The sequence below is a fragment of the Colletotrichum orchidophilum genome (genome assembly GCF_001831195.1).
Source record: "Colletotrichum orchidophilum strain IMI 309357 chromosome Unknown Scaffold_4.1, whole genome shotgun sequence".
NCBI lineage: Eukaryota > Fungi > Ascomycota > Sordariomycetes > Glomerellales > Glomerellaceae > Colletotrichum > Colletotrichum orchidophilum.
Window position 1 is genome coordinate 571671 of NW_019172960.1, and position 13400 is coordinate 585070.

A 13400-nucleotide genomic window follows, 5' to 3' on the forward strand; every position below is an offset into this window, starting at 1 on the left:
GTTGATCTCGGTATCTCTGAACGCTTCTGCTATGTTGCCAGTCTGGTTGAATCCGAGTTTTGCGAAAGTCTATTTCTCAAGTCCGAGAATGAGCATAGCTTCCGTTTCCTATGATTGGCTGACCAAAGACTATGTAAACACCCCATGGCAGCCCGATCCCTGTACAATTTCCGGTCCGAGAAGCTCAATGGCAGGCTGTTCAGCAGTCCGAAATGATGGGGAGGTCGACTGAATAGGTGATCTTCCTGGATAGACGAAATCTAATTTCCACATCACTTATGCATGCGGTCTCATACAATATCGTCAATAGCAAGAGGTGCGTGTTGTACGATTTGGAAGACATCCATCTAATCATTGATAGTTTTACGACAACTGAAGTCAACAAACATTGTCCATTCCAATACGATATGGCTTCAATTGTCCCTAATGACATGAAGGCCATCATAATTGAAGGTCGTGGCAAAGCGGCAATAACCACATCATCACTTCCCAAATTGCGTGACGGATACATCCTGGTGAAGACTACAGCGGTTGCCATCAATCCTTCTGACTGGAAGCACATCGACTTCATGTGGGTGGGCAACCCCTCTGGCACCCGTCCAGGCCTAGAGTATGCGGGTATCGTTGTCGAGGTTGGCAATGGAGTGGAGAAAGACTTCAAGGTTGGCGACAGAGTATTCGGAATTGTTAATGGCTCGTAAGTGGCTTCACCTGTTACGGGGAAAACTAGAACGCAGGCAGCCTCTAACTATCTCATAGGAACGTAAGACAAAAAGAAGACGGCGCATTTGCAGAGTATCTCGTTGCAAAGGGGAGCCTGCAGATGAAGATTCCGGGTCACGTAGATGACATGGAGGCGGCGGCAATCACCTCTGGACTGGTGGCAGTGGTCAGCGCTTTGATTCTCTCTTGCTCCCAAAAGGTTCTTGCTAAAACTATTTGCAGGGCCAAGGTCTTTACCAGTCTCTGCAATTGCCCCTCCCCACCAAGCCATCTCCAGAGCCGATCCCCCTCTTCATTTATGGCGGAAGCACTGCATCGGGCATCATGGGCATACAATTTGCCAAGATGTCCAACTGCACTGTTATCGTGACATGTTCACCGAAGAATTTCGACTATGTCAAGTCATTGGGGGCTGACTTCTGCGTTGACTACAAAGCAGAGGATTGTGCTGAGCAGGTCAAGACTTTCACCAAGGGGAGGTTGAGGCACGCTTGGGACTGCATCGCAACAGCCCAGTCTGCTCGAATTTGCGCTGCGGCTATGTCGATGCGCGGAGGACATTACAGCAGCTTGTTGTATCTGGTCCCTTCCATTGTGAAGAAGGTGAACCCGAAGATTGAGTGCTCAACCACTTTGGGTTACACGATTCTAGGAGAGACGATTGAGAAAGAGACCGTCATCGAGCCAAGGCTCGGCGATTACAAATTTGGGAAAATGTTCTGGGGCGTAAGTGAGAAATTGCTACAGGACGACAAGTTTCGGCCTGCAAGGCAGATTGTCAATCAAGGTGGCGCAGGATTGGAAGGTGTTCTTCATGGCATTCAGTACCTCAAGCAGGGAAATGTGAGCGCCGGAAAGTTGGTGTACACGATCGGCTCATAAGAGCAGATACTTTAACAATAACGTCATTCTTCACTGTACCGGATCAAGCAGTATTATGAGAAAACATGCCACTATTCTGAGTTTCTGAGTTTCAAATCTTGGTCAAATTTTGTCATTTTTGCACAAAGTCTAAACATGCATAACCCTCCTTCACTTCTTCAAGAAGCATCGATTACGCAGAGAGTTCTGAGCCGCGCAAAAGTGAGTAATTCAACAGGGCGGCGATGACTGACTCGGGCATTAAACCGCCTGAAAGAACTCTCGCTGGGCCCCTCCATATTCCGCCGAAATCCGTTACCGAGCGGTCCGTCGCCTCGGAATCGGTAAGCCCACCCAAGTTATAGTACGCTGGACTCGGTTGTCGCAGGGCAGCAAACCAGGACGTGAATGAAATGAGAGATATGAGAGACTTCGACAGGCCTCACATGCATAGGGGCTTCAACGTTAGGACCATACCGTAGAGATCAAGCCACATCGTGACACGGAGTCAACATCAACATCATTCCATCTTGGGCGGGAAGTCGATATTTCAAAGCTAGACCAGTCTCCCTATGCTGAGAACAATTAAGCATGAAAGAAAGATTTATCCGATCAAGGCGTAACGGAAGAGTGAAAAGAGAGGAACAGAGAAGAGGAAACACGATGGTGAAGACAAGGCATGGAGAAATTAAGTGGCACTAGCTACTGCATTGGCTTTGGCTGCATGTGCTTACTCAGACTTAATCAAAAATCCCCGTACTTTATCTTCAACTCCCTGCCAGCCTCAGACATATTCTGGAGTGGTTGAATGGAAAAAGATTTTCATGAGAAATACGCCCATGTAATCATGCGAACTTGAACTCCCAGTGATGCAACTGCTCTGTACTCATCATTCCCCCAAACAGAAGGGGATACAACGCGAGTAAGTAATGTTATCGGAGACCTCCGAGCCGGACCGGCAGTGGCCCCTCTTCACAGTTAGTGGCCATCGCGCTCTGCAACTCCGGGGCTGGGTGATTATCGCCTCCTACAGCCACTCCCAATCGATGTCTCCAGGTCAAGTCCATGATTAGATGACTCACAGACTGAATGAGACACATAGAACTGAGGGAAGGTCAGCTTGATTCCTCTCATCGACGACGCAGTCTTTTGTAAAAGTCATTCATTACCAGACAGAATGGCCGCCGTGGCATCCTTCACCGAAACAAGAAACAGCACGGACAAGATTGTTACCGAATGTGGATTTGCCGGCTACTATGAAAACGTTCATTCACGACAAAAATCTTTCATTGTCCTATTGGTCATCAAATCATTTCAAAAGCTGCGGTGCGATATTGCGAGGACGAAGCCAGGGCAGAAGCTCAGACCGATCAAGTGTGTCGCGAACGTACAAAAGCAACTTGACTTTTGCTACGAAATGCTCTTAGATGCAGGCCTCATCCGCCAGGAGGGCGACTCATACATCCGGACCGAAACACCAATTCCTACTGGAAATCCAAAAGAAACGCTTGAGCAAATTCTCAACGATTTCCCAACTTACATATCTTTGAACAAGCTTGTGGCTCATGCCGGCAACAACCTCGCTGAGATCTACGTGGGCCGCACAGATGGCGTCCGATCGATTTTTGGGTCACCAGAGGGGCGCGAGTATCTCGAAGATATCTACGGTGCAGCGCATCCAAGCAAGGCTTTTCAAAAGCTCATGGAGGACTTCATGAGCCGCTTCATCAAAACTGTCACCATTCCCCACGGCTCCAAGCTCAAGATGCTCGAGCTTGGTGCTGGAACAGGGGGTACAGCCAAATGGCTGGCCCCGTTGCTTACTCGATCGGGAGTTTCCGTCGAGTATACCTTCACCGATATAGCCCCCGGTTTCATTGCTCAGGCCGCGCGCAAGTTCCAAGACTACCCGTTCATGAACTACCGAACACACGATATCGAGAAGCCCCCGCCCGTAGACCTCGCGGGTACGCAGGACGTAGTCATCGCCGTCAACGCAGTCCACGCCACCCCCGACATGGTGAAGTCGCTCACCAACACCCGGCAGTTTCTACGACCTGGCGGGTTTGCGCTGGTGATGGAGGTGCAGGAGCGTTTGTGCTGGGCTGATTTTGTGTTTGGACTGTTTGAGGGATGGTGGTTATTCAGCGACGGGAGAAAGCATGCGACGGCGGATGAGATGGTATGGCGGGATGCTTTCATGGCAGCCGGCTTTGATTATGTTGATTGGACTGGAGGGGACTTGCGGGACTCTGGGCTGCAGAGAGTTTTCCTGGCGATGGTGCCAGGCTCGTGATCACATGTATTGACCATGGTACAGGGCCTGTGAGTTCGATTTTGGTTTCCAATGACGAATCTTCACCTTCATCTCTGGTACTCCAAGTTTGATAGATCACGCCACTTGATAGCCGACATGGACCCAGCCGTGTTTTCGATAGCGGCGTCTTTGAGCATGTATTATGAAGTCAAAGCTCCACAAGTAGGGCTCAACGTAATATATTAAAGAAGTTGCCGAACCGGAACAATGCCGAAAAGTCGGTGATAAGGTTTCGAGTTTGAATGAGGCTATCATAGAAATCGGGATGTACGGTTAATTAGAAACTGGCTGACAGATAATTCCCACGTGGTTTGGATATTAATCCTCTTCAAGAGTTTCCGCCTCGAAATATGCTTCTGCTAAATTCTTCATTGGAGGTGATACTTTCCGCCTTATGACCCTGTACGGGTCCTCAGGACACCCAATGCGGAAAATGCTCCTCCCTAAGGGGCACATAGGCACGTCTCTACACGAAATAGACTTGTGGCAGGCGGAAACACAGTAACTCTAATCGGGCAACTAAAAGTTTCTTTCGGCTCGTTTTCATCGTAAGTCCGTTGGTCGAGACGAAACAGGATGGGGGAAGAATATCTGGGATGAGCAAAAGGCTACCAAGTCGTGATGTGGGTGACTTCATCGCAACTTCGTGCGAGAGGTCAAGTTTCAGATCACTTTTTCTCTTCCCCAACGCTGCTAGACTTCGAATGGAGCTGCAAAGTCACTGATGGTTGTGAGTTACATGGTACTCCGTTTTCATCGATAATACGTAAGAACGCAGACCAAGTAGAGTGTGTATTGAGTAATGTTGGAGCATTTTCTTGCGCTCGCCTCTCAAATCTAGCCAAAGTTTTTGACTCGACAATTGTTACCACTAATGAATTTTATGACACGAATTCCGATCTCAAGAATGGTCACTGACAAACAAGTCGAAATTAGGGCCGAGCGACGAGATGAGGATGGTGATATCTTGGTTGACTGGAATGGAGAAGACGACGAAACTATGCCCCTGAATTGGTCAATGACTCGAAAATGCATCAACATAGGACTAGTCAGTTGGTTGACCTTCATCGCGTAAGTGAAACTTGACGAGATGAAGATCTTATGTCGCTGATTGGTTATGGATGACTCCGTAGGTCCATCGCGTCAGCCATGTGTGCCCTCGGGGTCCCGGAGATGATGGCCGAGTTCCATAGTGACAGCAAGGTCCTTTCATCATTCATCGTGTCCATCTTCGTCTTTGGATACGCAATTGGTCCAATGTAATTGCATCCTATCAATCACAGAACGAGCATTGTTGCGCTAATCAAGCCATTCTCGTCAGCTTCTTCGCTCCGTTATCTGAGCTCTATGGGAGACTGCCCATTTATCACAGTTCGAATATTCTCTTCACTCTCTTCAGCATCCTCAGCGCTGTGTCACCAAACTTGCCAACCCTCATCATCTTTCGCTTCCTCTCCGGCGCTTCGGGCGCAGCTCCACTTGCCATTGGTGGCGGTACCATAGCGGATCTCATCCGGCCGGAGCGGCGCGGCTTGGTGGTGAGCATCTACTTCGTCGGTCCAATCCTCGGACCAGCCCTTGGACCTGTTGCGGCAGGATATATCTCGCAGGATCTTGGCTGGCGGTGGATTTTCTGGATCACTGCAATACCTGTAAGTTTGGCAATATGGATATCATAATATCTTACATTTCACTGAACAAGAGGCTGTAACAGTCTGGTGTTTTCACCTTGATATGTTTTCTATGTTTGTATGAAACATATCCTCCAAGACTACTTCATCAGCGGACTGTGGCGCTCAGGAAAGCCCATCCCGAAAGTTCTTTCGCAGCTTCTGGCGAAAAATCTGCGTTGAGCCCCGGTGCCCTCTTGCTCAACGCACTAGTTCGGCCAGTCAAGATGTTCTTCTTAAGCCCCATTGTGCTCGTGCTCTCAGCAATCCTGGCCTTGGCGTACGGGTATATGGTAAGCCGAAATGAACTCTCATCATACGTATAGTGAGTCTAACGACGAGCAGTACATACTCTTAACGACCTTCACTTCAGTTTTCACGTCAGAGTACGGTTTCTCGTTAGGCACAGTCGGTTTAGTTTATCTCGGACTAGGCGTGGGCTTCAGCGTGGGAGATATATGCAACGCAATTTTCAACGACCGTATGGCCAATAAGAGAACAGCACACAGTGATGGACACCGTCAGCCTGAGTTTCGACTTCCTATTATGACCAGGTCGATTCTGCTTACCCCGTTGGGTCTGTTCTTCTACGGCTGGACTGCCCAGTACAAATTGCACTGGATACTGCCCATCATTGGCACTGCGCTCCTCGGCGCTGGCTTGATACTGATAATGGTGAGTTTTACGGTAGACTTCACAACTTACTAATCTAATTAAGCGACCAGATGCCATTGCACACATACCTAATTGACGCGTTCACGACCTATGCCGCTTCTGCGATTGCAGCATCGACCATCTTCCGCTGCATTGTTGGAGCGTTCCTGCCACTCGCGGGCGAGTCATTGTTCAATCAGCTCGGACTCGGTTGGGGAAGTAGTCTATTAGGTTTCATCTCACTTTTGCTCTGCCCGGTGCCTTTGCTTTTGCAGAGATATGGCAAGGCAGCCAGGGAGAAGTTCACCGTAACTTTCTGATGAATGGTCAGATTCAGACAGTAGTGTGTTGGAATGGTCTGCGCTAGTCAATGTACGATATATCTCTCAATCATTTTCTTACATCTTACACGCGCTAATTGTAATGAGTGAATGACATATGCAACTGTTCTTACGTCCTATGATAGACTTGAGAGAAGTTTTGTGACTTGGTGGAGCTATACTAGTCTTTCCGTTACTTGATTTTAGCGGTGCCTACCTATGCCTACATGTAGGTATGCGTCCCGAACAGATATGCAAATAGTAAACATCACCACTCTCTTGCCCTCTCTAATGATTTGTCCTCGGCAAGCGTCACGCAGGGCGTGTACTCAATGTCAAGATGTGAGTTGATAGCAAAAGGATCCTCGGCATGCATGTTGATCAATACATGATCCGCACAGTGAACCGAGTGATTCCAGTTAATGGCGTAGGCCGGAACGGTCGTTTTCCATCGTGCAGCACTGCTCAGAATCTTCCATGTTGCCACGCAATGCCAACGGTGCAGATCCATAGACACCCATTTGATATCCTGCGTGCCTTCCATGACTTGAGCTAGGGTAATTGGCTGGGTGGCATTTTGGTCTTTGAAGAACTTCCACGGCCATACGTGTTCGAATTCGTCAATGAGTTCCGGCGACGAACATCGTGACGGCATCCAGTGAAGAAGGACGTCATCGTAGATGCATCCTGCTGCGCGGGCCTTCTCGGGCGTGTTCCCGCAGGCTGAAGAGGGCTCCCAGGCGCGAAAGTTTTGACCATTGTCGGTGATACTCCATTCTGGAACGACTGGGGACAGTTTTGTGCGCGATTCCAGGAGGTATGCCGCCAACGGAAACAAAAACACCATGAAGCCTCCCGATAAAGAATATATGATTCCCTGGAAGACCTTTCTCCACTGGAACCCCCTGGGATAATTGTCTAGCGCCTGTTTGGAAGCGATTTCCTCCAGTATGTCATTTTCATAGCTGCTAGATCGGGAGGATAACAGCCTTTCTTCCGCTGGGTTGCTCGGCTCTGTGGTGGGTGACATTGTTTTGTGCCAAGTTGATAGAGTCGAGTAAATGGACCGGTGCGTTGCAAGCAAAGTAGTCTTGAATCTGCCCGTGGAACGACAAGAAATTTTTGATCTCGAAGCAAGAACAGGTCAATATTTCAGCCTCTGTGTGGTACTGCTGTCCGAAGCTGACGATCTCGCCAGGTTACTTTGGCGTCTGGGCTCTACGGGTGGTAACGGACATGGGGCATGTACCACGTAAGGTCAATGACTGGGTTCACTTGTACAATATGGGTGCGGAAGTTTTGGAAAATTTGTCAAGCTCCCTCTGGGGCCTTGGTGGAATGACTTATGGTTCGAGGTTTAAAGTAGTAAAACGCGGTTGTGAACATCTCAAGGGCTAATGGAGCTCAGAACAGCAACCGGAAGTTTATTCCTTCCAACCGGGATCGGGTTTCACGGATAGGTGGAGTTACCTGCTACACCCAGCACTGAAATTCATCGCACTAATGATATGTTTACGTCGATATCGGAAGCTAATTGATCTGTAACGTAGGCGGAACTGGGCAGAAAACACAGAGACTTTGCATCCGGGTTTCTTTGTCCTGTTCCAACTTCCAAGGATAAGCGAGCAACGTACCTTACCTTCTTGATGAATCAGAGGGGATAACGTGAGCATATCTGCCCGCATGGGATGAGGTCATGAACAAATTTCATGCAATGTTGAGATATCTTACCTCTTGCTCCATCAGCAGGATAATTTTTCGATCGGTCATTCCCAGAGTTATCACTCCTACGAACAATCATGGCAGATCATCGCGAAAAAGTCATGAAGTTCCACAGAAACATTCACAGCAACCTTTCACCATGTCTTCGACTTCTTTTCTTTCTTCTGGGCGCATCGATCTGCATTCTGTTCACTCTATTGGTTCCTTTCTCGCCGTTCTATGGGACAGAACACGCTGATGATGGCCAATCCGATACTCAACTTGGGCTCATCGCCAGTCTACTTAGAGACAGCTTCCCTTGCGGTAGAGATGCTCCTACAGCATTATCACGTGGTTGCAAGTTTGAGTCATATACGGCGACATGGCAACCTCCGCAATGTTTTGACTCGGCTCTGGATGCTGAGTTCCGCCAGGCTCGCCCATGGAAGTTCTTCACAGCTCGCAACTCGACCTCTCAATTGTCCTGGATAGATACGGAGATGATCACTCAAGGACAGGCTTGGACGACATGGGAGTTCCATCTATATTCTTGTGCTTACCTCTGGAAGAAAGACGTCAAGATCGCCCACGGTCTGGTCTCTGGCACTATCGACTACCATCAGTGCCTGGACCACGCGCTGATGCAGGACTATGCAAGACCCAAGGACCATGTGAGCATTCCTTACTGGCCACGATTTACTTCTTGTCGACCACCCAGCGACTTATCTGTTCACCAGTTTGATCTAAGGCCTGGGGTGGAGAAGGGACTCGATGGTGATGGACATCTAGCTGTAGTGCATGGTTATTCTCACATCCATGGGTCAAATAAGGAATTCGATCACGCTCCGAGGGAATGAACTTAATCCATACTTGGAGGGCAAAATTGTTAATGCATACATGTAACCACTTAAAAAGTAGCAAGGCTTTGTTCTGGGGCTTACGATTTACCAGTCTAAGCAGCAAGACAAGAACAAATCCGCCATACGACTAAAAAGATAAACTCCTAGGCTCCCCGCAGTAGGGCAACGAGGTTCGTATTCGAGTCGATGACGATACTTTGTGTCAATACTACGATGAGTAACAATATAGATCACCGGTCACCATTCCATTATTGAGCAGTCAAAACAAGTTTCAAGAGGCTCAATAACCGAGAACGAATTGTTTACCAAAAGTTTTTGTAGAACTGAGTTCGTTTTAAAGATCAAGGTTTCTAAACTAGAGGGAGCAGGGCAGGTCCTGGTTCTCAATGGCATCCGACTTTTCGACTTTAAGCTTCCGTCATTTCACCCGACAAGCTCAAGATTGAAGGCTTTCATATAGGTGCCCAAGCGATGATCTTTACAATGCCAGAGCTGTACAATAGCACTCAAACGCTCCGGGGTTTCTCCTTTCGGCCATGGTAGTAGAAAGGTAACGCGACTTTACCAGGCAACCTTTCCGGATGGAGTCATTCTTGCAAGCTATATTCATCGCGATGATGGGTTCGGCGGATAAACGGCTCGAGCCGGAACCTTAGTCATTGATCTCTAAGCCAATGTGTGTAAATGGGGATATTCCAACAAACCTTGAGGCAAAATGATTACCGCGGTAACGTAATCATGCTTGCTGGTCTAATGCAAGGACCTCATGAGACAGGCTCGAAGAGCACACCAGCACAACTTATATGACGGCACTAAGCCCCCTCTACACCAGATCCAGACAGAAGCACCTCTCCAAACACTCAAGAACAAGAAGTCCACTCAAATATACCATCGTCACTAAACACCAACAACATGAGATTCACCGCAATTAAGTCCGTTGCTATCCTTGCAGCTACTGCCCTCGCCGCCCCAGCCTTCCAGACAGAAGAGAAACGGGCCTTTGTTACCGACGAGCTTGGTAAGTAGATATCATTCCACTGATGGCTCCAGTCAGGAATAGTCGCCAATTTAACCGATATAGATCCCCGGGAGTTCGTCACCGAGGCTAAACGCGAGTTTGTCACCGAGCCCCAGCGCCGTGGCTTTGTGACTGAGCCAGAAAGACGCTCCTTCGTCGCTGAAGACAAGCGAGGATTTGTCACTGAAAAACGAGGCTTCGTCACCGAGCCGGAGAAGAGATCTTTTGTAACGGAACCCGAAAAGCGCGGATTTGTTACCGAGTCTGAGATGGACAAGAGTGGCTTCGTGACCGAGGAGAAACGCGGATTTGTCACCGAGCCCGAAAAGAGGTCCTTGGTCGCTGAAGATAAGCGCAGCTTTGTGACTGAGCCTGAGAAGAGAGCGTTCGTGACTGAGGACAAGCGCAGCTTTATCACTGAGCCCGAGAGGCGCGGATTTGTCACCGAGGAGAAGCGTTCGTTTGTCACTGACGAGGATATGCACTAAAAGCCCCTCTCATCGCGAGAACTATGGTGTAGGAAATCAGGCTAGTTTGCGAGGAACCCCGAACAGATTGGCCTATGGGGAAACTGGCGGTGTTTGCTGGGAGTTTACTATTCATTATACTAGACGAGGTAGCTTCAACAGCAGACTTGTCACTGGAATCACAAACTCTTGTTTGACCTATTAAAGGTGCTCTTTATTGTGCCACTTTGTAAATCGGTGTCGACATTGGACAACGATCTAATGGTAGTAGTCGCTCATAGTGGATCATTCATTCTCCAAGGATTTGATGGTTGACTCCGGAAATAAGAAGGATTACCAGATATGTATTATGGAGATTTCACAGCTTGACACTGTATAGGAGCAAATTCTGCGAATTTCGCAAGTGCAGAACCGTGATCCTCTACTGTTCCAGGTCTGAATGAAATAAATATTGAGGAAATTTTAAGAAAATCTAATCCGTGTCACCGGTCAGCCAAATCTCGTGACCATTTCCTTCCTGCACGATGCGACTATTCAGACAACCGAGGATCGCGACACCACTTGCAGTCCACCACACGAGGCCAGTGATATTGTGTGATGAGCCGTAGCTGTACACTATTCCTGCTATGGACGAAGTCGCTGACCTCACCAGTCCAGAGAGCAAGAAGGCGCTGCTGTGAGTCCGTGCTAGAGCAGATGGGTGCGGCGAAGATCTGACCAGAGCATGTAAGCATGTGTGAATATTGCAAGAAGAGGCTCAGACTTTACTCACAGGTTTGTTAGAACAAGTTGCGCTGGTACGACAAATGTCGATGTCCCTACCATCATGATTTGTACTATGATGATGAGAAACCATACCATGAACCCTGTTTTACCAGCAGGTGGCGGTGTAGTGGAAGGCATCGCTGCAATGTAAGGCAGAATAAAATACAGCAGCGGCATTCCGAGCATGAACTTTCTCCACATCTTCAAAGTACCGAAGCGACGGCTGATGCGAGGATAGATGAATAGTTGCGTGGGCAATCCCATGAGTCCGACGATGGAAAGAGACCACATTATTTGATCTGGCTTCATACCAGCTCCCCCAGAGAAAAAGAAAGGCAGCCTAATTTGATTTTCTTTGTCGACCGGGTCGCTTAGAAAGCTTGTCCACAGCGTGTTGTATGTCGTGATGTGATACTCTTGGATCGCGTATGAAAGAAGCATGAGACACATGTTTCTCGTGAACATGCGCTTGATTGGTAGGATCATTGGAGCCGGCTTGACCGCCTTCATCGGTGTTTTATGCTCTTCAGAGAATCTCTCCGATGGCTCCGAGTCATCCGTGATCATATGTAACATTTCTTCGTCCGTGGCCTCTTCTCGGGCTGCCCTGGCTGCTGCTGTAATCTTGTTTCCAAATAACAGTGAGCGGAACCTTCTGGTGACAGCAAGCCCAGGATCGTATCTATCTTTTAAAGGTTCTAGAGTCTGTAAAGGCCAGAAGTATTAGTTTGGTTCCGCGATAACAGATTAGATATGCCAACTCACTTCCTCTAAGAAGAAGAAAACAGCGAAGAAGGCCAAAAGCATGATGCCTCCGCTGAGAATCGCTGGCGGTGCATAGGGCCATGCTTTCAGGAATGCATTGTTACCAAACCTGTCGGGATACTTACCCGGCAGGTCGGCCAGCTGTCCAGCCATCAATGGACTGGCCATGGCGGCAACGTTGAAAGAGATTGGGAGCAACAAGAACGCATGGGGCTGAAATCTGTTGGCATCGTCAGCAATATTCTCGCGATTTGAACCATCCGACTAACTTTTTCTCAACGACGACTTCTGATACCATGGTCCTTACTGTCGCTACATTTCCGTTGACTAAACCCTCGAGAATCCGCAGTGCCAACGCCTGCTTGAAGCTCGTGATAAAACCAAAAGCGACGCATCCGATGACTATGATGCCAGAGTCAGAGGCCGAACGATGTCTCCGCACAGTCAGTCTGTCGGACGCAGTCACTCACATGATCCAGCTATGCCGCCCAAAAGAACAAGTTTCCTGCCTCCTCTAGGGGAATCGGCCAATTTTCCCAGAAACATGGATGAGAAACATTGTGATAGCATAAAGCTTGTTTGCATATACGCGACTTGTCGGACGATGGCTCCGGACTCTAGAGTTGGATCCAAAGACTGTAGCTGGTAAAACAAATATGTCTGAAAGGCCTTGTCAGTGACTCAGAACTTCGCTCATCTTCGTGATGGTTACTTGATACTTACGAGCAGGGAGATGCTTACTACCGGCTCGGCAAACCGTAGGAAGCACAAAATTGCGAGTTGGTCCTTTCGCGGCAGAGATTGCCAGGTCACTTCCTCCTTCTTGACCTCCATTGGTGACAGTAGTAGGTATCTTGTAAAGCGTTGATGCAATATTTCACAGTCCGTATCCGCCAAATACTGCTGTTAACAGGTCAGAAACGCCAGTATCTGGACCACCCCCCTCTGCCCACCGTGAAAGGGCTCGACCTGGGGATAAGCTGTCATTACACTACGCACGCACTGCACCCGCAAGTGTCCCGATTTGGAAAGTTAGCTCCGACTCGAGTCCGAAGGCGGCGGGGTAACGCCGTTCAAGCTTCGGTCCGCAGTGGGGCTGAACTGATTGAAACAGTGCTACTAAACCTTCACGCAGGCCAATTCGGTCCGTTACTCCAGTCAGTTGCAGGCGAGCAAGATGCAGGTTCTCATAGAAATTTTCATGTTTCTATGATTGAATGGGAACGTATCACCGCAACGGCCAAGGTCTGCCCTTTGTACTGCCTCGCCTGTGTCTATT

General features: G+C 48.6%; 7 protein-coding genes across 7 annotated transcripts; 5 read left to right on the forward strand and 2 right to left on the reverse strand.

Annotated features, from left to right (window-relative positions):
• Positions 1 to 407: 407 nt before the first annotated feature.
• On the forward strand, positions 408 to 1605 carry CORC01_00831 (TOXD protein; the record flags this gene model as incomplete). The annotated part of the gene is made up of 3 exons (XM_022612487.1): positions 408 to 697; positions 760 to 889; positions 946 to 1605. 3 exons carry the CDS (start codon positions 408 to 410, stop codon positions 1603 to 1605), a joined length of 1080 nt encoding a protein of 359 aa, XP_022481104.1.
• Positions 1606 to 2761: 1156 nt separating this feature from the next.
• On the forward strand, positions 2762 to 3880 carry CORC01_00832 (polyketide synthase; the record flags this gene model as incomplete). Its single annotated transcript, XM_022612488.1, has 1 exon — positions 2762 to 3880. One exon carries the CDS (start codon positions 2762 to 2764, stop codon positions 3878 to 3880), a length of 1119 nt encoding a protein of 372 aa, XP_022481105.1.
• Positions 3881 to 4808: 928 nt separating this feature from the next.
• On the forward strand, positions 4809 to 6545 carry CORC01_00833 (uncharacterized protein; the record flags this gene model as incomplete). Its single annotated transcript, XM_022612489.1, has 6 exons — positions 4809 to 4972; positions 5035 to 5160; positions 5223 to 5553; positions 5616 to 5864; positions 5917 to 6246; positions 6297 to 6545. 6 exons carry the CDS (start codon positions 4809 to 4811, stop codon positions 6543 to 6545), a joined length of 1449 nt encoding a protein of 482 aa, XP_022481106.1.
• A 268-nt stretch (positions 6546 to 6813) lies between these two features.
• On the reverse strand, positions 6814 to 7575 carry CORC01_00834 (uncharacterized protein; the record flags this gene model as incomplete). Its single annotated transcript, XM_022612490.1, has 1 exon — positions 6814 to 7575. The coding sequence occupies one exon, from the start codon at positions 7573 to 7575 to the stop codon at positions 6814 to 6816; it is 762 nt and encodes a 253-aa protein (XP_022481107.1).
• A 769-nt stretch (positions 7576 to 8344) lies between these two features.
• CORC01_00835 (uncharacterized protein) lies at positions 8345 to 9103 on the forward strand (the record flags this gene model as incomplete). The annotated part of the gene is made up of 1 exon (XM_022612491.1): positions 8345 to 9103. One exon carries the CDS (start codon positions 8345 to 8347, stop codon positions 9101 to 9103), a length of 759 nt encoding a protein of 252 aa, XP_022481108.1.
• A 915-nt stretch (positions 9104 to 10018) lies between these two features.
• On the forward strand, positions 10019 to 10612 carry CORC01_00836 (uncharacterized protein; the record flags this gene model as incomplete). Its single annotated transcript, XM_022612492.1, has 2 exons — positions 10019 to 10124; positions 10188 to 10612. The coding sequence occupies 2 exons, from the start codon at positions 10019 to 10021 to the stop codon at positions 10610 to 10612; spliced, it is 531 nt and encodes a 176-aa protein (XP_022481109.1).
• Positions 10613 to 11063: 451 nt separating this feature from the next.
• Positions 11064 to 12955, reverse strand: CORC01_00837 (uncharacterized protein; the record flags this gene model as incomplete). Its single annotated transcript, XM_022612493.1, has 6 exons — positions 11064 to 11304; positions 11364 to 12061; positions 12122 to 12341; positions 12391 to 12523; positions 12592 to 12781; positions 12845 to 12955. 6 exons carry the CDS (start codon positions 12953 to 12955, stop codon positions 11064 to 11066), a joined length of 1593 nt encoding a protein of 530 aa, XP_022481110.1.
• Positions 12956 to 13400: the final 445 nt, after the last annotated feature.